The sequence below is a fragment of the Nymphalis io genome, chromosome 5 (genome assembly GCF_905147045.1).
Source record: "Nymphalis io chromosome 5, ilAglIoxx1.1, whole genome shotgun sequence".
Lineage (NCBI taxonomy): Eukaryota > Metazoa > Arthropoda > Insecta > Lepidoptera > Nymphalidae > Nymphalis > Nymphalis io.
In genome coordinates, this window is record NC_065892.1 from 4,243,932 (window position 1) to 4,270,212 (window position 26,281).

Sequence of the window (26,281 nt, forward strand, 5' to 3'; positions counted from 1 at the left end):
AAATACATCAATACATATTGTTTATTTTTCTAGTTTTTTACTTGGTGGTAGGGCTTTGTGCTTTGTAGGTACCACCCACTCATTATATATTTTACCGCTAAACAGCAACACTAAATATTGTTGGTTTCCGATTTGAATGGGTAAGTGAACCAGTTTCACTACTGCCACAAGGGATATAACGTCATAGTTCCCAAGCTTGGTCGCACATTGCTGATGAAAGGTGTATTTAAATTTTTTTGCAATCCCAGTGTTAATCCGGTGTTAACCATTTACCGTCAGGCTTATCATTTTTAGGCTCGTTCACCTTCTATTTTTTATAAAAAAAGACTTATTGGAGCTTAGCAAATTTTTTTATAAACTTAGTCTCCTGTAAGTGCCTTTGCTTAGATCACAATTAAAATATAATCTTAATTTTCGTTTTCTTATATTATAATCCTTCCATTCCCTAGTTCTAATCACAGAACAACCTCATCTCTGTACTGGGTCAGCTTTGTTCTGCCACATATACCTAAGCTATTATATATGCGCTAATTTTATTTTGGTGTGCCATTACTATTACTGCAAGGACATAATTGTTGAAATAGATATTTAGTTGGTAGAAACATATATATTCTGGTGTATATATTACCCAATTACTTTAAGACTTGTCCTGAATATATACTAATAAATATTTTTAATAGCTACTGAACAAAACATGACCGCTTAGAATGGTGGCAAGAATGCTAGCAGCATTTCCTTTTGAATCGCAACTGCCATCCTCTGGGCGAAAAATGGACCAGCCCTCCTGAAGAAGACAAGGTAGTCTATTTATAACGAACGATTTTGATTAAGTATTGCGTACATTACGAGAAGAATCAGCAATCGGACTTTATATTGCTTTGGCCGTACTGGCAAAGCGTGCCCATGTGAGGGAGCAGGGAGACGCAAGTCAGGTGTTGGGAGTTTATTTAAGGGCTCAAAATACCCTCATCATAAGGGGCCTCCTATGAGACCGTCCCTCGGCTTAGAACGTCATCATCGAGAGGGTTGTAATCAGCGCATGTATATAGGAAATTTTAGAAATACGGCTTTCATAATTAAAACTGGAAATAAGTCGATTGTATTAAACATAAGCAACTATATAAAGTTAAGAAGATTACCTACTATTTATTAAATTTTACATTACTTATATGTACTTGGTGGCAGGACTTTATGCAAGCCACTATCGGTACCCATCAAATATCATCATTTATATATTTTACGCCAAACAGCAATGCATAGTATTGTTGTGTGCTGGTTTGAAGTGTAAGTGAGCCAGTGAAACTGCAGATACAAGGGACATCTTAGTTCCCAAGGTTGGTAGCGCATTGGCAATGTAATGAATAGTTACAGTGCCAATGTCTATCTGTGGAGGTGACTACTTATTATCAGTGCACTTGCCCATCTGCATTTCTATTTCCCAATTTTAGGCTAACTTAGCATGTGTAACATATGAATTAAAGCAATTAGAGCAGAAGAACATCGATGTTATACGGAAATACCATATTTGCATGAACACTAATACAAAATCAAACAAACCTAAAGCGAAGCGAAGTTGCAGTAGGTCACTAGTGCAAATTTCATAATCAGTACTTAAGTTAACAAATTAATTTTACTTTATCCCAAGTATTACGATAACAAACATTTAAATCTCTGTTTGTATTTGTTGTATTGTTATCGGACCCTTGGGATTACGGTTGTTAGGGTCTTTGAGAACGTTATTATTACTATTGCTTTTAAACGGCAATCGAAATCAATAATTTGAAAGTAATTTTATATTATTTTAAAAACAAGGGGAATTTGAAGGTCAATGACTTAGGATTGTCTAGATTTAAAAAATATATAATAGTTTTCTCATACAAATCATGTGAATATAATATTTACTTGTTTATATTATAATACTTTACTATTGCACTATATTTAGTCTATATAAAATTTCGATAATTTTCAGACAAGCAATTTGCTGATAAGTAACTTTTTCTCTTTACATAAAATAGCAAATTACATCATAACCACAATTTATTGTATAAAATAATAAAAATATTAAACAAGATTTTAGTTAAAAAAATTGAACAAATGACTATTACGCTCTATACATTCTAGATACTTCTAATTCCTTTTTAATAAATAGGTCGGCTTGAACAGCTTTCTTAAAACCGAACAAGCACCATGACCGTTACCAATTTTATTAATAATAATATAAAGATATATACTAATTATTAAGTAGTAAATATGAATACACCTAAAATTCTTTAAATATTTATAGTTATATTACAATTAATCATTTATTACAAACAATAATATAAATTATTCGATGGTATCGACATCTGTGATTGATTTTTTGTACTAAAAATGCGGACAATAAATGTATGACATTAAAAGTAATCTAACGCTGCCGTAGTTCAGCTATTCACACATAGATGTCGCTATGCTTCAAATTTTATTTATAATGAATACGTGAACATTCAAAATAACCATAATTTAGTATTTAGCAGAGAAAAGGTGGCGTGAAAGTGCATTAAAATGATGTAATTAAATTAACTTTGGTACTTACATTAATTACCTATAGTACTTGAGCGACCCAGCCTCGCTCGGGTCTAACAATTAATTGTTATTTATTTATTTTTGTGAAAAACTGTGTTTTTTGAGTATAGTCGATACGCAAAATAAATATATATAAAAAATTCACACATAATTTAAAAAAAATCATACATAATTATTTTTTCCCTAATATGTATACGAGAAAGAAAAATACAAGCCGATACGTTAACGGATAAATAAATACAAAAAATAATATTTATTTTCTATGCTGCAAAATATATTACTTTACATATATACTTCTTATATCAAGTATATTGAAAGTATGTACTTTCAAACTGCAACAAATATTTCGTCAGTACAACAGTCGTGCGCCTAACAAGTCTCTTAGTACGAAGTTTAACAAACCAAAGTTACTTTACACTGAGCCACTGCTGTAACTTGTAAGGTCGTATTTGCTCGCTCGCTCGCTAACTTCGAAATTGCTAATTCAATTCCAGCGGTTTTATTATGAATCACATTTTTTTTATTAATAAATTTTATTTTATTTATTAATTATTTTTAATATATATGTTTATCATATTACCTTGGTGGTAGGGCCTTGCCTAAGTTCGTCTGGCTAGGGACCTATTCAACCAATATTCTACCGCCAATAAGCAATAAGTCTTGTTGTGTTCCGGTTTGAAGGTTGAGTGAGCCAGTATAACTACAGGCAGACGGGCCTCAACAGACTTTGGGAAATATAGCAACTCTTCCATGTCTTGTTTTTTAATTTATTGTTACTAGTGTTCACCAATGAGGTTAAAATTAATAATCATTATGAAAAAAATAAAAATCATTGTCAAAATGGCTTTTTTTCAGTAATGAGACCTTACATAGGTATAATTGTTATTCCTATAAAAGTTCTATACACAAGAATTGCTCGTTTAATATTAAAAGATATACATATAGATTTTTCATTTCGTCACATTTAATTGGTGCAATTGATACGAGTTAAAGCGTAAGTTTATAATGAAATAACAGAAAATGTAAGCCCGTTAGTTCTAAGCTCGCAAATATATTAATGCAGCGTTAGGTCTTACCATTGGCTTACTTTTCTGTCAAAGATACTCGATCACGAACACGACTTTATATGAATATGACAACGAAAGTATAGTTTTATATATCTACTAACGTATATAAAACCCAGTGGTTAGAACGCGTGAATGACAACCGATGATTTGGGTTCAAAACCGGGCAAGCACTACTGAATTTTTATGTACTTAATATGTGCTTATAATTCTCGTGCTTGATAATGAAGGAAAACATCGTTAGGAAACCTGCATGTCTCTATTTTCACTGAAATTCTGCCACATATGTATTCCATCAACCCGAAATGGAGCAGTGTGGAAAAACTTACTCCTAAAAAGGAGAGGAGGCCTTAGCCCAATAGTAAGATATTCACAGACTACTACTGTTACTTAGGTACATAAAACTAGTTTTGTCATGTTTAACGCCACACAAAATCGTAAATACACACACTCACAGAAAAATGATTTTTTTTTTTTTTTTAATTTTCAATTAATTTTGGGCAAGCAAACATCGAATGTCCTGCTTACTAAAAGATCGATGAATTTTCATTTAAGTTAAATATTTAAAGAAGAAAAGAAAATCCCACTTTGGTGAAACTTACTAACACGTAACTGTTAGAAACTTTAATGTAAGTACACAAGCGCTACCTCAAGCTGTAGTGCTGATACAACAGTAAGCGGAAAGGAATTTAAGCACCGACTCCATAGCATTTCCAAATCAGTGACACATTCTGGTAAATATTTTTTTAATTTATTGAAAAAAAAATATTAGCAACGAAGGGAATTTATCTGTTGTTTTTTTGCGGTTTTTTTTAAATAATTGATTATGTTTCGTTATGAGAACAGCTAGGGTTACTAGATATATATAAATCACCAATATATAAGTCATTAAGTTATAACTCCGTCTAGAATACGGCTAGCGAACTTTTAATTGATATTAAGACACATTTTAGTTCTGTTATAAGTGATTTATAGTTATGATTGTTTTATAGACATCTTAATAAGAATAACAAATAGTCCCTTTGCCATTTAGGTAAGAATAAAAAAAGCACATTCGATGTTTAAATATATTTTATTCCTGTAAAAAGTGTACATTTAAAAAGTAGTCTTAAATTTTCTTATTCTAATATATTTATAGAATTACAATATTTGAGCTACAACTGACTGGTATACGTTGCATTCACTAAATTAAATTTATACATAAAATTACAAACATTAAAACATTTCTAAATATTTACTTCCACCGGGAATTATAATATGTATAATAAATATACATTGTATAATTACGTATAATTGTATAACAATAGTATAATTTAATTTTGATAATTTTATTTGTAATACTGTTAACGTTGGATAAATCGATTATTAAAAACAATATTTTATATAGCGCTTCTTATGTCTATTTATAATATGTATTTATTTAAGTTAAAATATACAAATTTCAGATTTTTTATTCTATTAGCAGGTATTTTGTATATTTTTTTAATTTATATAATTTCATTTCTTTATGGTACGAATGAAATTGTCCATACCTAAGTGATATGAAAAAAAAAAACTTTGAAAGGAACAATTTAAATTAGATTTTTGTTAAGACAGAAAACCCTTACATTAAAGGACACAAATAAATCAAAGGATAATTGACACACACATTCTCATAATATTTACATTTACGTCTAAGATTAAATAAAGCTTTATATTTGACGAATTTTAGATAAAGGACGGAAGACTATGAGGTAGATTAAGTTAAGTCGAGTCCATAAAAAGAAAAAAAATATATAATGCGCGAAATAATATGAAAATATTAGTCAGCACCATTAGACATTTTAGTAAAAATAACAAAGAAATATAAACATATGATACAATAAAATAAATCACACTGAACTAACAGCTTGTAACATTAATGGCTTATGTTATAAAATATTTTAGGGTGTGATTGGATAAACAGTGCTGTCTCCTTCTTTCAAATGTCAAATCAATTATGACAGAATGAGAAAAATCAATGTAACTTAACACCTCCTGAACGAGGCTGCTAAGTAAGGCATATATACCTTAAAATCGTTATCGGTATTACAATCAAATCGTTCAAGTTTTATTGATTCAGTAAAAGATAAACGCATTCAAAGCTATGTAATGACTTTATATAAATGAAATTTTTAAATCATTTTTATACGACTGTTTGTATTGGTAATTAAAAAAAATATCGTTATTTCTAATTAATGAATTTATATGGAAAATAAAAACATTATAAGTTTTTAATGCAATCGAAATTTTATCGTTTAGTTTGTTTTATATATCGTTATATATTTCGTCAGGTTTTTCAAGAATTTGATTTTTTTTTATACAACAAAGTTTTAGTTATACAATTTCACCATTAAAATAACATCAATAATATAAATTCAATTATTTGTATTAAATTGAGCATTAATTGTATATCAATTTATGTATCAAAGTCTTTGTACCATATTAAAAGTAAACTATTTACAAAGTCTTTCGTATTACACAAACACTAGTTGTCTATTGCACTTTTTCTTTCATACCAATATGGTTTATGTAACCGTTTGTCAGATTTGTGTCATTTATGAAAGCATCGGATGAATGTATTTCATCCATGTAACTATTCGTCAGGTTTTCATATCCGTTCGTTCTAGCTACCGTATTCACTGAAACGTGTCCGTTTGCGTTCGCGTGTCCGTTCGGGATGAAGCCGTTTGTGACGTTGTTGCATGCGTCAACTGTAGTTTTAGGTTTTTCTTTTTTATACGCTTGCACGTAGAAGTTCGTGAACAGAACAATGAAGATAGACGAATGCAGTATCAGACCTGAGGCGATGATTCTGGAAATGAAATAATTTGAAATTAAAGTCAAATTTGTGAATAACTTTTAACTGAAACGTTTCTGACGCGAAAGGAGTATCAACATTAAGTTAAATATATAATTTTATAATTCAAATATTATAAATTATTTTTAATTATTTTTTAGAGCGTTAAGAACATACGTTTAATTTTCATCTTTAGACTCTTAATATTGATGTCACGTATTAAAAACATAATAATAAAATAACAAACTAAAGAATAACTTAAATATTTTAAGAAAAACTAATCACGTTTTGTTTCGTGATACGTGAGTCAGGACAATTCGTGTACGATAAATCATTAAAGCCATGTTTAGATATAAATTTACATGATATTTTATGACACCATAATAAACACATAATTATTACGTTATGTTAATATAATCGCCTTAAGATCGGGTAAGCAAGAGAATAATAATAATATCAAGCTAAGTATGCTTGTCCTTTGTTTTTTTTTTCGCTGGAAAAACGCGTTTACGCGTTTCCCCCACTTGAAGTGGGGGGGGGGGGGGTATGTGGGACTCGCCGGCGCCGAGTATGCGCCGGAATACCCACTAAAAAACCAGCGGTACCCACACCGCCTTTTCGAAGGGCGTCACGGGATCGCTTGCGCATACTACCGTGAGGCCCCGACGGTTGGTCCGCCTCTGCAGGCCTCCAAATCCTAGGGGGTTCTCAGGGTACAAAGACCCCCTAACCCCGGCAACACTTAGGGTGGGAGTAGAAGATGCGCATGGCGCCGACGCCTTCTCCCCGGTCTTCTTCGGCGAAGCGAGTCAGCGGAGGCTCTCTCCTCACGCTCCCGCTCCGCTGCCTCCTTCTGCGACATAACATTTTCGCAGAAGGAGACCGTCTCCAACGCGCACCTCTCGCTACCAAGCATGGCGTTTATCACACTCGGCAGCGAGAGGTCTTCACCGACTAAGGCCGCCAGGGACAGGCGCTGAGGTCCCCAAGCGGCACACTCCATCACAGTGTGGCACGCTGTGTCCGAAGGCGCACCACACTCATGGCAGGAGGGTGTCACCTCCCGCCTCGCTATCCGGTGCAGGTACTTACCGAAACAACCGTGTCCGGTAAGTACCTGCGTCAGCCTGAATGTGAGTGTGCCGTGACTCCGTTCCACCCAGCGACTCAAGTGAGGGCGGACCGCCTCCACTGTCACTAGGCCTGCTGAGGGGGACCTTAGGTCCTCCTTCCACCTACGAATCAAGGCTCGCTGGGCTAGGGCCCTGACTCGCTCAACCTCCGCCGATCCTGGACGGACGCCGCTTGACCTCGTTTCCACCCGGAACCGGTGCACTTCCGCAAGCACCTCTGCCTGGAGTTCCCAGGGCGGATCGCTCGCGAGAAGTGTCGCTGCCGTCCATGACACCGTACAGTACCCACGTATCGCTCTCACCGCTATGACTCTTTGCGGCCTCAGCAGAAAAGCTCTGTTACGAGCGGTGAGAGCATCCACCCAAATGGATGCACCGTACAACGCCATGGAGCGTACCACGCCAGCGTATAAGCGCCGACATGGTGTTTCCGGCCCTCCTACATTGGGTAGGAGGCGACCCAGGGCAGCAGCAGCGCTTATGCGCTTCGGGTCGAGTTGGACAAAATGCTGCCTGAAGCTCCATCTTCCGTCCAGGATCAGGCCCAGATACCTCATCTGGGCTTGCACCTTAATCACCGTCCCCTGGACGGTGATAGACGCCCCAAGTATGCTTGTTCTTTAGAAACCAGACAACTGATATATACTACTTCTCTTTTGTAATACATACTTATATGGATAATTACACCCAGACAGACAATTATGCACACAAATGTCAGCACCATCTATTGCTACTATTTAATAATCAGCTGAAACACAAAGTTAACTAATATGAAAATATAAATAAATATGTTTTTATTAAAAGTGTTAACGCCTTTAGATTGCCTTTAACTATTTCACATATAAATTAAAAAAAAAACACGATAAAACAATTAAAAATCTTACTTTGGGTAGCCACAGTCGTACACCAGCGCACTTATGGAGTGGAAGAGCACCATGAAGAATTGGATCTGAAAAAAAAAGTTATAGACATTAATAATAATAGTTACCGACATATCAATCCCCACTAGCCTACCGTTTGGTAGCTGGTGGAACGTATAAAGTACAAAGTAACACGTGGATTTACGCGTTTGAAGCACTGGGCCGTCTCGGCTCTATAAATAAATTTATAAAGTTCGTTCAGGGTGCCAATTATACTAACAAATTGTCACTTTATCGCAATCGAATCGAAGCGTGATCGGGGCCGTTTTTTGTTTTTTTTTTTTTTTTTTTTAATTAAATTATCGACTTTTGCCATGAAGTTAACAATTACGTTTGATTTTGACATAACGATATATGTTAACATATTATCGGTTCGGTTCCGATTCGAATAAATAGAGATGATTCAAAGTTGGATCGGAATTGAATCGGGAACGAATCGTAATCGTTATAAATTAGTAGAATTCGGCCCCAGGATACTGGTGTAGTCTAAGACACAAATATATCATTGTTTGGATCAATATATGGTAAAATAAAGTAGTACTAGTAAAAGTAAGGACTTTTTTGTTGTATATGTAGTTATTGACTTACATCTTCACTAATAAGCTTTGATTAGATTTATGTAATTAGGTGATTAATTGAACAATGCTGCGTCTTCTTCTTTCGAATGGCAAATGAATAATGCCAGAATAAGAAAAATCCGTGTTTAACTAAACAGCCGCTAAGCAACATTTACCAGTAAGGTCGATAATTATTATAGTCAATGTCACATATAAATTTCTGATCATTTCACGACCATGTTCTGCGGTCTTTCTTGACCATACTCATTATATACTCATAAATTATTTAATAAAAAAAACTAACGATTATATTGCATGTAAGAATTGCGTTACAATCGATTAAAATTTCTAAAGTCATTGTAATAAAATACCGGTAAAATAATGCAAAACAACCTTGAATTTGAAAAGTTTAAATTATTTATCACGTTCAATTTAAAAGTGTGAATTAGTAGAACAATTTGGGCGACATGAACACAACTAATACATTATTTTTATATTATAGGACGGGCAAATGGGTCACCTGATGTTAAGTGGTCACCAACGAAAAACGTTGGCGATGTAAGAAATAGTAACTATTCTACATCGCCAATGCGCCACCAACCTTGGGAACAAAGATGTTATGTCCCTTTTGCCTGGAGTTACACTGCCAATTACCATCTCCCATATCCATTTGTAAGTCCACCTACCAATTTAATAAAAAAAAAATCGTATCTTATCAAAATTACTAAGTTTATGCTAATTTTATAAACTTGTTAACTTAAATTCCAATACTATGGTGAAATTTTATTAAACTCGTAGGTTTAGTTTTTTTTAAGACCTTACTGACCTACTTACAACTATGAGAGAAAATTCTTGTCATGTCAATCGGTTACCGTACTAAATAATTAGGAAACTTAAGCACAAGTCTTATAGCATCTTATAACACTAGTCTTATGCATAAAACGAATTGAGCTCCGTTTTATGCAGACTATAAGACTATTGGTTTTTAATAAATACTTTCTAGGCTGAATATTTGTTTTAACGTTTATTATTAATACATAATGGATTCTTGAAGCTTAAAAGCGAAGCGCACATTAATAACGATAATTTTAAGCTAATACAATTCTTTAGACAAATATCGTAGATATTGTTAACATTGTCGATTTATGTAAATAGACATTTATAAGTGATAGTTTTATGGCGCACGAATATGTATTTGTGTTTTGTTTCGATGTGTTTGTAGTTTTTCAGTGTTAAAAAAGATCCATACGAATTTTCCAGTCAAAATATAATTCGTCGACGTGTGAATGAGTCGTAATTATATAAAACAGCAAACTTAACGTGAACTTTCTAATTTCTTCATATTACATTTGACAATTACAAATAAAAATATTCATTGTTACGTTTAGCCGAAATGCTTTTTTTTTTATTTTGTGTACTTTTACTTTTTATTTCGACAGAAAAATGACAACAACTTTTTTTTTTGTTATGACGTACATCTGCGCTATCTAGGCGGCGTTTCTTTTTTTCGATATAGCGAATGTCTGCGCTAGTTATGCGCAAAAAAGTTAATGACTTATGTTAATTTTTGATGTTCTTATTTATGATAGTAGTAAAAATAACATCTCAGTATACAAACTACTATCTATCTGTGGTCAAGATAACGCCACTTAAATTTTACTTAAAAACTTAAATTTTGCAAGGTTTTGTTATCATGTCTGACAGTATTAGGATTTAGGAGACAACAACTCCATTACAAATGGTGAGTTAGTTAGAATTCAGTTGTCTGGTTTCCATAGTACAAGCTCTGCTTAATTTGGGATCAGATGGCCGTGTGTGAATAATGTCCCAGGATATTAATATTATTAATTTGAATAATGATTATATAAATATTATAAACGTGATATTTGTATGGTTGAATGTTTTACTAATTCACGCAAAAACGGCTGGAAGGATTTGGATGAAATATGGTATCTAAGCGACAGTTCAATTCTACCTCGACGTATATTTGTCATCCTGAAAGTGAATGTAGGTAACTAAATAAAAATATGAAATATAACAGCTTTATAATATCCCACTACTGGATTAAGGCCGCTAGTTAAGTGACTTCCCCTTGGAGTTCATTTCACAACTCCGCTCTAAGTTCGGATTGATCTCGACTCGAGGTTTTCTCAAGATATTCTTCTTAAAGATTATTTATTTATACTCTATTTTGTATACTTAATTAAACAGATTAAAATATATTATAAATTAAATAAAAGGCAAAGGCAATGCAGTGATGCATGCCTAAAAGTAAAATATGTAAATGTAAATTTGAATTAGTTTACCTTAGTTTCAAAATATTTCATGAATTAAACTTGACCATGTTCCGCTCCAAAAGTCGCATTTTGATTACAAATGATAATTAAACGACCTTGTCATATTAACAAATTCTTTAATTAGCATTTCAGTAGTCGTATTACGAAGTAAATTAGTATATAGTTCCAATTATGAAATAATATGCAGAGGATTATCAGGATTTATCCTGTTACATGAAATAACTTTCCTACCTCCTCCAATTTAGGGTAAATATTCTGTAGTAAAACTCATCGCCACTTTTATAATATCTTAACCATAATAACCCACAGGTTTATTATCATAGCGTAGTGGAATCTACGGCGTTTTGCTTCAGAGGAGAGGAGGCTTTTGAGCAGAAAGGGAAAATTTATAGGTTGTTGCTTTCCTTTTTATTATTATATCGCAATTTAAACGAAATAATCAATTTGTTCTTATTTAGTGCTCAATTACCAACATACGTCAGCAGCATTATTTAAAGATGAAATATATTAAAATATAAAAATAAAAATATATTTGTTTATATTATTTTTGAAAAGATTTTGACAGAATGGAGTTTTTGTATTTCTATATAAAACTAGAGTGATATGTATATTGTTATTAATAAATTTTTTATAAAAAAATATACATTTTTATTAGGATTAAGGCACACTTAATATTTTGTAAAATAAATTAAACTTTCTACAGTTCAGTCGAAACATCAAAAACAACTGAAATTGGATACTCATCCAATTAAACGAATGTCCAATTCGTTCGGAATGTGATTATTTTAAGAGCAGTGATGCCGTTACAATGCCCATCAACATTAATAATAATAAAAATGTAAGTAATGTTAACGAAGCATAAATTCACAGAGCTGAGATGGCTCAGTGGTTAGAAAACTTAACATATGGTGGTAACTTACTAACCTGCTTTGGAACATTTATATACTCATCACATATTTTAACTTAGTATTGTTGTATTTCGGTTTGAAAAGTGAGTGACTGCATGACTGCAGGTTGGTGGCGCATAGGCCATAGTAGTCAGGGATTAAATATCATGGGTCGTAAAATAATAGTTTCATTTAATGTAATAGTTTTTGAAAATGAAATATTTTCGGTACATTTAATAAAAACGATTTTTCTACGAGGTCAAATATAAGCTGTGCATAGAAAAGAACAAAAATGTGGTTAGTTTGATATCATACTACCAACTGCCCCAAAATATACAACAACAATAACAGCCTGTTAATGTCCCACTGCTGGGCTAAGGCCTCCTCTTCCTTTTGAGGAGAAGGTTTGGAGCTTATTCCACCTCGCTGCTCCAATGCGGTTTGGTAGAATACACATGTGGCAGAATATCAATGAAATTAGACACATGCAAGTTACCTCACGATGCTTTCCTTCACCGTCAAGCACGAGATGAATAACCACAAATAATAACCACAAAAGAATAACCACAAATTAAGCACATGAAAATTCAGTGGAGCTTGCCCGGGTGCGAACCCACGATCATCGGTTAAGATTCACGCGTTCTAACCACTAGGCCATCTCCGCTCATAATATAGAAAAAATATAGAAAAGAACAATTTCAACAGTTCAATTGTTGATTCAATATAATTAATTTACTTATTAGAATTATAATAAATAAATTAAGAAGCATAAACACTTTACTTATAAACGTTAGTTAGGGACTGTTTAGTTAAACACTGACTTTTCTCTTTCTTTCTTGTTGATTTTATATTTGAAAGAAAAAGACACAGCATTTAACAACATTGTTTAACTAATCACCCGTTAAACAACGTTTATATCTAAGGATGTGTTTGAAGATTGTCTATGAAGAATCAGCACCGTTACTCGGATAACTTCACTGTTTAATTAGTTTTTGTTTAGGCCACCAGATGTCGTTATAGAAGTAGAAAAAGAATTCGTTGCTTAATACATACATTATGTATATTTGCATGTAGTTGCTGGCAAAAAAAATATTTGCAAAATAAAATGTTTGTACAATGTTTGTTACACCTTTAGACTAAGGTGAAAAAACATGATAGAGGCTTGATATGTTGTATTTGGAATTGATGCTTTCAAACTTTCTCTTCCTATACTTTCGATTTTAACATAAATGTCATATTTAACATATTATTAGATATAACGATTATAAAACACGAACCAAAACGCTCATAGAGTTGGCTTCGACAACGGAAAGTAGGATTTAAATATTTTATAGTATGTTTGTTTTAGTGTGAGTTGCTTTTATATTTTAATTTCAATTAATGTTTCTGGTTATTTAAGTAGCGACATTTTGAACGGGTCAATTGTATGAAATCGGCGTTTGAGAGATGTACCCTTTTCGCATTCAAATGAAATCATAATAATGATTGGTATCAAACCATAAAAAAATATTTGGAATTAAGAATGACTTCTCATCTTTCCTGATTTCATTATAGATCATGATGATTGATAGAACTCCTAAGTAAAATCTAATTAACTTGATTTCTCTGCATCCGAAGGCCTTAGCGCTTGCTGGTAGAATGTACTCTGCAATGCAACAGAGAAAGGATATAGCGTTCCGCTTGCAATGTTGAAATGTTTGAGTGTTGGTCCCGCACGCTTCGTCAATACCGTTATTTTATCAAATAACTAGCAATTTAGCTGCCGTTCTGTTTAATTATAATAATTTAAATATTGTCAGGTATAGCTCATACTTCTATTAATCTATTTTTAATCGGCGACAAATCGATTAAATGTTTCGCGTTTATAGTTAAAGATCGATTTGTTCGAAATATCTTTTGATGTATGTTAACTTTGTGAATAAAATATTTAACGGATGAAATCTAAACAGAAGCTATAATCAATAGCAACGAACTCGTCACTTCGTGTCCCTGAATCACGCAATTAATGAAAATACCAAGACGCGGTCGATTTGCTTCAATCTTTGCTTTGTTATATGTGGCTATTCATTATAGTGTTGACGAAATAAAAAAATGTAACAGAAATATACACGATATTGCACAGATTATATTTGCCTACGAAACAAAATCGAATTCAATTCGAATGATAGTTGTACATGTATATGCAAGTGATCCCGTGAAGTCTCGCGATAGCGAATAATGTTTCGCTTATCGGTGGCTTTAGGAGTTTGGCTTTCACGGTGGAAGGCATAGGTAAATAATCAAGCAATAAAAAACTCTATTATGTACTTAAGCATTTGTACAATATGTATAAGTATTAGATGAATTATTAAAATGTTTCGATGACACTGTTATCTTTCTTCGATTTAACTTCCAATTTATTAACATTCAAATATTATATTTGAAAAAAATATAATAATATAAATTACTACCATCTGGTGTGGTAGTGGTCAGGCATTATCTATATTAATCTTATAATAATAATATCCTTATATTATCTTATGTATATTTGATCTACATTATACAAATACAGTAACTCTTACCGTCTTACTACGTTACCTACCTATCTAGTTACTGAATCTATGAAATCAAATAAAAATCCCAAAACCGTATGATTGCAAAAAACTGAATCAGAGTTACATTGTTACAAAATTTAAAGTGCTTAAACAGAATCCATAATGTTATAACATTCTATAAGTAAATACTTTCACTAAACATTGTAGTGACAGTAATAAGAATTTCTTAATCAAGTCTTCTTAAACTGCCGCCATTTGGCCTTGTTCTAATATCGGAGTAGGCTATTGTACAATATAATATTTTCTTTTTTCTTTTTAATATCTGACTGTTGGTACGGTTGCATTCTATTACAGGGTCATGAGAAATTCAACTGTTTGTATACTTATGATATTGAAGCAAGATAAAAATTGTATAATTACATTGTTAAATTATGTGACAATTTAATTATTTCACTTTAAATTTAACTAGTGTTAGTATAAATGAAACTTGTGTGATTATTTTCATAATATTAAGTCAAGTTTAAATAGGGAACTGTAAAGCGTTGCCAAAAGTTAAAAATTTCGCTTCTTAATTACGAAACGGAACAAAATACATAAAAAAGTTTAATTGTATTTATGTTCATAAATATCTGTCGGCAATATTTTGAGGTCTCATGTGTTCATGATTAACAATGTAAGAAAAATTACTTAGCAAACTTATGCGGTCTATCTACTGCTTGCCTGCTACAAATCTCCTTGAGAAACATTTTTGCCGGTGATCTGGTTTTCCCGTGAGTGAAGAGAACAATTATAGGATTATATCACATAATAGAAAAGATTATAAAAGTCACGTGATTATCTACTATAGTTTAGCGTAAAAGTAGATTATTAGCAGCGTCATTGTAACGTCATTTCCAGTCATGCAATTACAAATACGTAGTTACAACTAAATCATTTCTGTAAAAATATTATGAACCGGATAATTTTTTTTCCTCATAACAGCCTTGTTAAGAATATCGGTTGTGATTTATTAAAATAGGAGAACAACTTGATTTATCGTTTTATTAATTAACAGCATTTAATAATTGAATAATATTTGGTAATTTGGTACACTATTCGAAAAAAGTGATTTAGTATTGGACTTGTAAGTATTCATTCAAAAGTAATAATGTGTTTGACTAGTTTTTGCCCGCGTGATACTGAGGCTTATATAAAGTTATAAATAAATAAGTAGCCTTTGTCCTACCTTGGGGTTCAAGCTTTCTTCATACCAAATTTCATCAAATTCGGTTCAGTGGTTTAGCCGTGAAAGCGTAATAGACACAAAAAATTACTTTCGCTGTCTATATTATGTAGATTATAAAAAAATAATAAAATGAACTGAGCAAAAATAATAATAATAATATCTTAGGACATTTTTCACACTTGTACAAAGCTTGTGCTATGGAAACCAGACAACTGATATACTACATATACTACTTTTCTTTTGCAAATACATACTTATATAGACAATTAAACCCAGACTCAAGATAAACAGACATGTGCATGCACACAAAGGTCTGTCCTGCGTGGGTATCGAACCTACAACCTTCGGCGTGAAAGGCAAGTATCTACCAACCACGCCAACCGGCACAAAATTATTATTTTGAGCCGGTTAATACAATCAATCATTTTTAGTGTTAAACCAATATACGAAATAAAAAAATTAACTAGCATTAAACAATAGCGACATTGTAATAACAGATGCTTCGATATTTTTAAAAATCACTTCATATTCGAATCTTTAGTGAAATCATCATTCCTCTACATCATCATTCATACGAAACGTAAGAACGTAAAACAGAAGAATTAGAGTTAGAAGGCTTAGATAAGTGAAATACATTATAATGCTTGTTTGATATGTATTGATATTTTTTTATAAGCGACGTCTGTTTAATAAGCCGTAATTTATTCCAATAAATAGGCGATTCTTCCACTGGTTGTAAAGTTCTGGCTTAAAGCAAATATATTGAATTTCTATTACCCAACATAAAACATGAATAATTATTGTAAATTAATTGTGTATATAAAGGCTAGCGAAGCCTATTGCACAAAGTCAATACATCGAGTATCGCCTAATTTATCACTGCGGAAAATTATTTCCAATAGATTAAACGTTCGTGTCTTATATCCTACGGCTTGCGCAATTTCAGACGGCGCAAGGAATTCTAGGTGTGGTATGAAAGGTCCTAATAGGTTTAGAATGTGTTAAATACTTTAACTACGGATATGTTTCGTAACTGTCAAATTACACATATGCTTAGTTTCTATGACTCATCGAATTTATTGAATAAGAAAAAAACGATTTTTCGTTAAATTGTTGGAGATGCACTATCTGGAGTGCGTTTTAATTTTGACGAGTATGATTGGCTCATAATCAATAACTTTTTTAGTATCGAAAATTCAAGGATCGGATATATTATTTTTTTATTGATATATTGTAAATACCAAACAAAGAAAAAAGAAATAAATTAACAAATAGAGGAAAAAAAGGTATCGAACTGTTTGTCATTGCTTATATAGATTTGAAAAGTTTCACATCCCCTGAGAATTCGTTAGAAATGTCAGAAAGCTTAAGAATATTGATAAATAAGTATTCGATTAAATGTTTTTGAAGTCGGTTTTTTAAATTTTTATTTAACATTAGTTCATATCAATATTTGTCTTCAATAGTTTACTAATATTACACGGTAGTGCCCCCGCTTAGACGAGACAAAGGAAGCGCAGAGCACTACCAACCTTTTCTCAACGCGTTTATTTATGTACCGGCTTTATTCTTACATTCATTTTGTGCTTTTTAAAAGGTAATATATTCTATTTTCATCTTCCTTTTATATCAAATTAAGTAAAGTACTTACTAATTGCAGCGTCGTGAGATGCTTCTTCCACCATAAGTATTTCTGGTACTGCGGTCCCATGGCCGCCATCATATAGTAGCTATACATGATGATGTGGACGAGGTTGTTGACGATGTTCGAGAAGGTTCCATGGCCACCTTTACGAAATACATAAACTTAATAAATTTCACAAAAAATGAAAAAAAAAAATGAAAATGAGCCCAAGAAAATTGTCATCCAAACCACATAAGCTTGCAAACTTTTGAATATATATAAAAATATCTTTTATGCAGTAATAATAATAGGACATTTACTGGGTGCAATTTAATCATACTTTTATCTAACCAACTGTTCTTGCAAAAAGGTTTAAGTAAAAATAGTAGCTACATACATATTCACAATTAAAATAAACTTTGCCAAGTCTAAGTAGCCTGAGAAGGAAATAATCAATTTGCGTTATTTTGGAATGTATTTAACTGTTTTGAATCAATTTAGAATTTGGCAACTCTAGGTCAGTTTGAGAAGCTCTTTAAAATTAATTTTCTGAATCGTAGTTATTAAAACTGCTCTAGAGTTTTAAATTAAAAGCTTAAGGTACAGTTCTAGTCATGTGGCAGATTTTCATGTGACCTAAGGCGGTGTCCTCATGAAGTTTTAACTTCACCGCTAAGCACGAGATGAACTATAAAAATAAATTAAGCACTTGGTTAAACAGCTTGCGTGGGTTTGAGCACGCAATCATTGGTTGGCCATATCAACTCTTAAAATATGTTCTTAATAAATTCATTTAAATTATATCGTAAATAGATTTGCATGAGTCGTGAAAGTCAAAATGGTTAGGAATTATTTAATTACAGTTTATATATAATATCATTCAACTCCAATGATTTTTGTATGTAGATATTCATTTCTCTTTTCTACAACTTGAAAGTGACCTACATAGCTTTATTTTCGTGTACAAATTTTGAATTAATTACTTTTTATTATTTCTATTTGATATTGTTTAGTTGCATAAATGATTCATGCTACATGTACTGAAATCTAAAAGTCAAAGTCTCTGAACTATTATCACAAATATATATAACATACATAACCTACTATAGTATTTCTTCGGTTTTCGTTTACAGAAAATATTTTTTTTATGTGGTGATATTTTATAATTGCGCAATCTCCTATACATTTCTACTCCTTCTGTAAATATTTATATAGGACAAGGTCGGACGATGTATAAAAGAGAATAGGTCATTTGTATTTATGCACTAATTTGCACTACGATACTCCTGCGCAGACTCAGGCTCGATATTAACTAACCATCAGTTAGACCATTTGCCAAACTGTTTTCCTATTTAAAATAAAAAAAAAAAAATTACCTGCGATAAATTTGACTAAAAGCCAAGCTTCAAACGGCGTTAAAGAATGATGATAAAGATGGAGCCACGTGATCTGACTCTTCTTCTTTCGTATCACGAAGAATATTGTGTCTGCGAATTCTGATAGCTTCGAGAAGTAATACACCCAGCATAAATGTAGCATCTGAAAGAATAATAACAATAAGAATACAGAATATCATTAGAACTTTATCCAAACGATATACGTTTTACTAATACGCTAGCTAGCCGTCTCGGCTTCGCACGGGTAGATAAGAAGAAAATTGTATGTAAAACCCGTTCTTAGTGAGCGTCTACTAGGAGGAAGGAGAAACTGTGACAAATTTCAAGTCAATAGGGCGAATAGATTAGAATGTATATATATATAAGGTTTTATCCGATAAAATAACTTCAGGAGTGATTAAATTCCATAAAAATAGTTAACGAAGACACTACTATTGCTTCAGATAAATATAAAACTTATATAATCAAATTTTGTGTGATAAAGACCTGTGCACGACCTGTGAAGTTTGTGTTAATGTTTAAGAATTTACTAAAGCATTGTATTTATAACGGGATCTATAATGTGACATCGTTCGTTAGCTTAATTTGCAAGTGACGTTAAATTGCATAGCTTTAATTTTTTAAACCAAAGAAATACAACGTGGCAAATGTATTGTAAATTGGATAAAAACATCGGCACAAAAAAATCTAAAAAGTAGAATTGTTTCCTAGGATGTTAAATAGAATGTTCTTTGGCTGAAATAATGCGATCAATGTATTTATTTATTTCTAAAAATAATTGAGGAAATAAAACTCTTTTGTATAGAACATTATTTTTAATTTTTTATTAGCGAAATATAAAGTGCATTTCATTCATAATTATCTAATTTCGAATGGCAATCTCACTTATTAACATAATTATAAATATGGATATCGAATGGATATTTTTAGTGTTATATATGATAAATACAGACAAGTCTAATTTCGCTTTTAACGATGACGCAAATTATTACTCCCCTAACCGGCTTTCACTGTTACGTCACGAGTTCATGGCAAGTAAAGGTTGGGGTCAACGAAACAGTGAAACTGCATTTTAATCGAAATGTTATTCGCCGTTATATTGAATACTCTAAACAAGTTTTACTTAATAAGTGTGTCGTTTTAGTTCTTACTTTATAATATACGAAGTGTTACATTTGGTTGCATTTGGTTAACGTGTTTTTTTATAAAATAGGTAAGCGGACGAACAAATGTTCATTGATGGAATATGGTCATCACCTTCCAAAAACATCGGTACCGTCAGAAATATTAACCACCAGATATTATGTCCTTTGTACAACTAGCTCACTCATCTTTCAAATCGAGCACAACTTCAAGCATTGCTGTATGGCGGTAGAATATCTGATGAGTGGGTGGTATCTATGCAAACGGGCTTGCACACAGCTTGAATTTCTACTTGAGGATTAGAAGGCTATTAATAACGGACAGTTCCCTACTGTATGAAAATGACAGAGTAGTGTGTCAATAAAAAGTAACCGCCAATCATACAATATTTCTTGAATATAATTTTATATCAACGATGTTATTAATTTAACAATAATAAAATCAGTTACGTTCAAGTTATGAAAATAATGTATTAAGAAAGTATTAACAATTTTTTTTTTCTAAAAATAAGTAATTTCTCTCTACAGACTTTTGTGTTCGTGCTAATTTTCGAGTTTTATTTTCTTTGTGTTGTTTCGCTCCGTTTACGAATTGCGACTTTAAAAGTTTAAATTTAAATCGAATGCGATTCTAATTCATACATTACACGTTTCTACATTTTACGTTTATAATTACATCTGATGTTTATTTATTTAATTGTATTTTTTTCATCTAATTTACGCATGTCATTGTCATAGAGGCGTCGTCGCGCTGTCGAGTTTGGCGCTGAGTAGGAATTAATGAAGAAAAATAAATTAAAGAACGGTTGTTTATAAAAAATTAACAGATAATTATAATAATTTAAAGTTGTCAAATTAGCATTTTAATTTATTGTGAAGATCACATCACATGTATATAATATATATGTTCCAAGATTTTATATTTACACTTATTTTTTTGTTTTTATTTTAACATTCTCGTCTCTTATTCCAAATTATGTTTTCTGTTTGTAGTTAAAATACTTGGATCTCTAAGTAATCGTGCAAAATCTTAAAAATAAAAAAAAAACACGACAGTCGAGAATGAATGAATGAATTTATAGCCAGTATCACTCGGGATGATATAATAATTCTTACAGTATTTCTACATCTAAATCTGTTCATGTATTTATGGTATTTATGGCGTATGGTGGAATAAAGAAACCTACATACATACATGAATCCTGAAAATATTACACTCCTTTTTTGGGCAGTCGTGTAAAAATATAACAACTCTTGTTATTGCCTCTATCGGACAGGACGGCTGGTTTTTTTTCGTCAATATTAAACGGAATTGCGATTCAACGGAGAAATGCTGTTCTTGAGAAATTCTTACAATCACTCTCAATCATTCCACGCGGATTTGTACCGGAGTTTTATTTTTTTTATTTACTTTAAGCGTCAATGTCAATAATTCTTGTGTAAATAAATCGTTTTGTTTACATATATAGTTGATGTATGAACATTATTGCATCTTTTTATTGGAAGCAATTAGACCTTTGCATGATAATTAAAAATAAAGTTGTTGTATTATATTCTACATCTTTATTAAAAAAAACAATCAAAATGTATTTAACTCATAACTAAATTTGCTGTATTGAAATTGAATAAGGAAATAAAGAAATGTAATCAAAAACAAATTGAAATTTGTCATTTTAGTCAATGTCATAAAACATTAATAGTAAATCGACGATAATATTTAAAAAAATTAACGACCACTTCCGACCACACCCGCGAAGAAATTGTAATTTCTCTTTTGTTTCTTACGCGAAAATAAATAGCGTTTCGAAAGTAACCGCGTGTGCGAAGCGAGTGCCTTTGAATGAACTTGACCAACGTGTAAAGACTTGTAAACGATTAGACATGCTTTTTTGTTATTTATTAATATTTGGACTTATTTTTCTCTCTTAAGCCGCCTGCTATTGTACATTTCTCGTGATTACACGCTTTCTCGAATAGATAGATCGATCAGTAATGAGGTTTTTTCTATAGTTTAATTTTCAGAAATGAATTTTGAATGAATTGAATTTTTAATGCAAAGATTATGTTTACAAAGAAGATTTATTAAATTGTTGCTACTTTGATGTATTCGATATGGGCTTGCATAAGTGAATTATTTTATCTTGGTCCATTTTTTAAGAAAATTCAATGCTTATTCAATCGGTAGTGCAGATAGTCTCCTAGAATCAAAATTAGCAACTGTCAAACATGAAGGTGTAATGATGGAAATTATTTGCAAAAGCATGTATAGAATATGATATATGACTTCAGTAGAAACCATAAACGAGTAATTAATGTATCACTAAGGATAAGATATTCAGACTCCAAATTAATGTATTTACAAATATATATATATATATGTTATATATATATATATATGTTATATATATATATGCTATATATTATATTATTTTACCATTCTATTAATTATCAAGTCTTCAAATGTTTCTCGGCCTGTAACAACCGGTATCGTCTCATCTCGCACTTTCTATGACTAATAACATTTGCTTCTCATTGACCGTGTAATTTTAAACATGTTTCGTAAATATAATTTGTAAATAAATATATTTTTATTGCATTTTACTAAATTAATGCAACTCCGTATTATATTATATATAATAAAATTATAATAATATATAAAAAATACTATTGAATAATTAATATATTTATATACATTATCTTAAGGGCTTGAGACGATACGACCCAGTGTTTAGAACGTGTGAATCTTAACCGATGATCGCGGGCTCAAACTTAGGCAAGAACCACTAAATTTTCATGTGCTTCACTAAATTCATCTCTGTGACCGAGGTATATCAAAACATCGCGAGTACATCTGTATGAGTTTAATTTGACTGGAATTCTGTCACATGTGTATCCACCAACCCGCAATGAAGATGCGTGGTAGAATAAGCTCCAAGCCTTCTAATGAAAGAGGTGAAGCCTTAGCCTGGCAGTGAAATATTCATAAGCTGTTACTTTACTTAACTTAAAGGATTAAAATTAAAAATAGTAACTATACAAATCATGACACAGTAAAATTGCAAGAATGCTAAGCGCATGTCCAATTCTTCTGTGAATCGTGAATGTGAATCGCAATTCCAATTCTTCGGGTATAATATGAACCTTCTGTCGCCATTGGATAAAATAATACGTGTTATTACGCTTATGTACAGTATATTTTACCTCGATCTATAAATCTTATGATATTAAATGAGTAATTCAATTCTACGTATTAAACGATTTGGCTCAAATTTTATATTTAGATAAGTTTTAGTTTTTTATGTTTATCTATAATATATAGGTGTATTTCCTGGAAAAACGCACACACACAATTAATTATATAATTGATTGTAATACGCCCATGTATTTAAATATTATATAAAGTATATTTACCCGTCTTGCTTTATCGCTGTCGCTGTAATCAACTGGTTGACAAGAGAGACTGTAGTCGGCCCACCAACCTGACATTAAATGCTGAAAATAAAATATATGATTATAATATTATACAACTTATATTGTATAGCCTATCCCGTTGAATTTCAGCTTATATTATATTGCATAACAGACTAAATAAAATAAATAAATAAGTACGCCGTTAGTCAAGAGGAACTGGTCTTTAAAATGATCCTTGAAATGCATATATTATTTACTTGACGTGAATTATTCTAAGCTGTACGAAGTATAAAAGACGAACTGACCGATTGACTTATATATCAACGAAATAGTAGTGCTAGACCATGATATTCTGCTAGACCATAATATCATGTGTAATGAATAATATGACATAATATAACCCAATCAATCAATCAACAGCCAATCGTTGTCCACTGCTGAACATAGGCCTCTCCCAAGGTGCGCCAAAGCTCCCTGTCCTCCGCCTTCCGCATCCAGTTGGTGCCCGCCACCTTCTTAAGGTCGTCGGTCCACCCGGCTGGAGGGCGCCCTACGCTGCGCTTGCCGATTCGCGGTCTCCACTCTAGGACTCGTCTGCTCCAACGGCCATCGGTCCTACGACATACGTGACCAGCCCACTGCCACTTCAGCCTGCTAATTTTGCAAGCTATGTCGGTGACTCCGGTTCTTTTCCGGATAATCTCATTTCTGATCTTATCCTTCAAAGATACTCCGAGCATAGCTCGCTCCATAGCACGCTGAGCGACTTTGAATTTGTGGACTAGTCTCGCAGTTAGTGTCCACGTTTCGGCACCGTATGTCATGGCAGGTAAGACGCATTGGTTGAAGACTTTCGTCTTCAAACATTGCGGTATAGACGACTTGAGGACTTGACGAAGGTTGCCAAATGCTGCCCATCCCAAGCGAATTCTTCGATCGGCTTCCTTCTCGAAGTTGTTCCTACCGACTTGTATTATCTGTCCTAGGTAGGTATATTCACTAACAACTTCGAGAGGTTTCCCCTCGACGTATATCGGTCCCGGCACGACATGCCTATTGAACATGACCTTGGTCTTGTCCAAGTTCATACCGAGACCGACACATCGGGAAGACTCGCCTAGGCTACGCAGCATTTCGGTGAGTTGTTCCAGCGACTCTGCTATGATGACGATATCGTCGGCAAATCGAAGGTGTGAGATGTACTCGCCGTTTACATTGACTCCATACCTAGTCCAATCCAGCGTTTTGAAAACGTCTTCCAACGCGTTGGTGAACAGTTTCGGGGATATTACATCCCCCTGTCTCACCCCTCTGCGCAGTTGGATCGCCTTCGTCTTACAGTCCTGGATGTGGACAGTCATTGTAGCGGCGTTGTACAGACATCTCAGTACCTCGATATATCTCCAATCGATATGACATCTCTGCAATGAGTCGAGCACTGCCCAGGTTTCGATGGAGTCGAAGGCTTTCTCGTAGTCCACAAATGCCATACACAGCGGCTGATTGTACTCTTCGGTCTTCTGCACAATCTGCCGAACAGTATGGATGTGGTCCACGGTGCTGTAGCCTGATCGAAAGCCGGCTTGCTCTGGGGGCTGGAACTCGTCAAGTCGTCTGGCGAGACGGTTCGTGACGACTCTTGAGAACAGCTTATACACGTGACTCAGGAGGGAGATTGGTCTGTAGTTTTTCAAGAGGGTTTTATCACCTTTCTTGAAAAACAGTACCACCTCACTCCCGCTCCACGTTTCCGGGGTCTTGCCATGTTGGATGACGGAATTAAAGAGGCTTGCTAGCTCTTTCAGGACCGGAGTCCCGCCTGCCTTAAGCAACTCTGTTGTGATTCCGTCATCTCCCGGAGCTTTGTTGTTTTTAAGCTGTTCTAGAGCCGCCCTAATCTCTCCTTGGTCAACGACCGGGAGCTCCTCGGAGTAATGGCGCATAAGAGGGGCGCGCTGGTCATCAATACTGATTCCCACGGGTTTATCCGATCTTGAAGAGAACAACTGCCCATAAAACCTCTCTACTTCTCCGATAATCTCAGGCCTAGAGGTAACGACCCCACCATTTTCAGTTTTAAGTTTTGTCAGACGCGGCCTCCCAAACTTGCGAGCGAACACTTTCGATCCCCGATTTTGCTCAATCGCAGCCTTGATGGCACGGGTATTGGAGCGTCGGAGATCGCGTCGCGTCAGCGTTTTTATTGTTCGGTTTAAGGCCTTATCTGACAAAAACGATGGTAGTTCTCGTCGTTTTCTCATGAGCTCGAGTGTCTCAGCAGAGAGTTTTGGTGCGTTGTCTCTTCTCTGTGGCGGAAAACACTTGCGGGATGTGTTTTGCAGTATTTTGACCAGCGTGTCGGTTCTCTCATCAATGCTGCTTATGGTTTCCAACGCGGTGAATTGATTTTGAAGTTCCATTTGGAACTTTTCGGAGCCTTGAGCAGCTTGGAGCATGGTAGGTCGGAGAGTAGACCTCATCATTCTCGATCTTTCGGCTTTTAAGTTAATATTTAGAGTGCCTCGAACCAAGCGGTGATCACTTCCGGTATTAAACTTGTTGATCACTGAAACATCTCTAAATATGTGCCTTTTATTCGAAATGATAAAGTCTATCTCGTTCCTTGTCACGTTATCGGGGCTTCGCCAGGTCCACCTCCTCTGAGGCTTTTTTTGAAAGAAAGAATTCATCAAAAAAAGCCCCTGCGCTT

General features: G+C 33.3%; 1 protein-coding gene across 2 annotated transcripts in view; it reads right to left on the reverse strand.

Moving 5' to 3' along the window:
- Positions 1 to 5,918: 5,918 nt before the first annotated feature.
- The window catches only part of LOC126768534 (elongation of very long chain fatty acids protein 7-like), a 46,174-nt gene continuing 25,811 nt past the window's right edge, over positions 5,919 to 26,281 (reverse strand). For both annotated transcript variants that reach the window (XM_050486708.1, XM_050486709.1), the window contains exons 4-8: positions 23,572 to 23,652; positions 18,998 to 19,160; positions 17,649 to 17,785; positions 8,462 to 8,526; positions 5,919 to 6,459 (exon numbers count right to left, since the gene is read on the reverse strand). In XM_050486708.1, the coding sequence (XP_050342665.1) occupies positions 6,141 to 6,459; positions 8,462 to 8,526; positions 17,649 to 17,785; positions 18,998 to 19,160; positions 23,572 to 23,652 (765 nt within the window). In that variant the 3' untranslated portion in view covers positions 5,919 to 6,140. The remainder of the gene's footprint in view (positions 6,460 to 8,461; positions 8,527 to 17,648; positions 17,786 to 18,997; positions 19,161 to 23,571; positions 23,653 to 26,281) is intronic.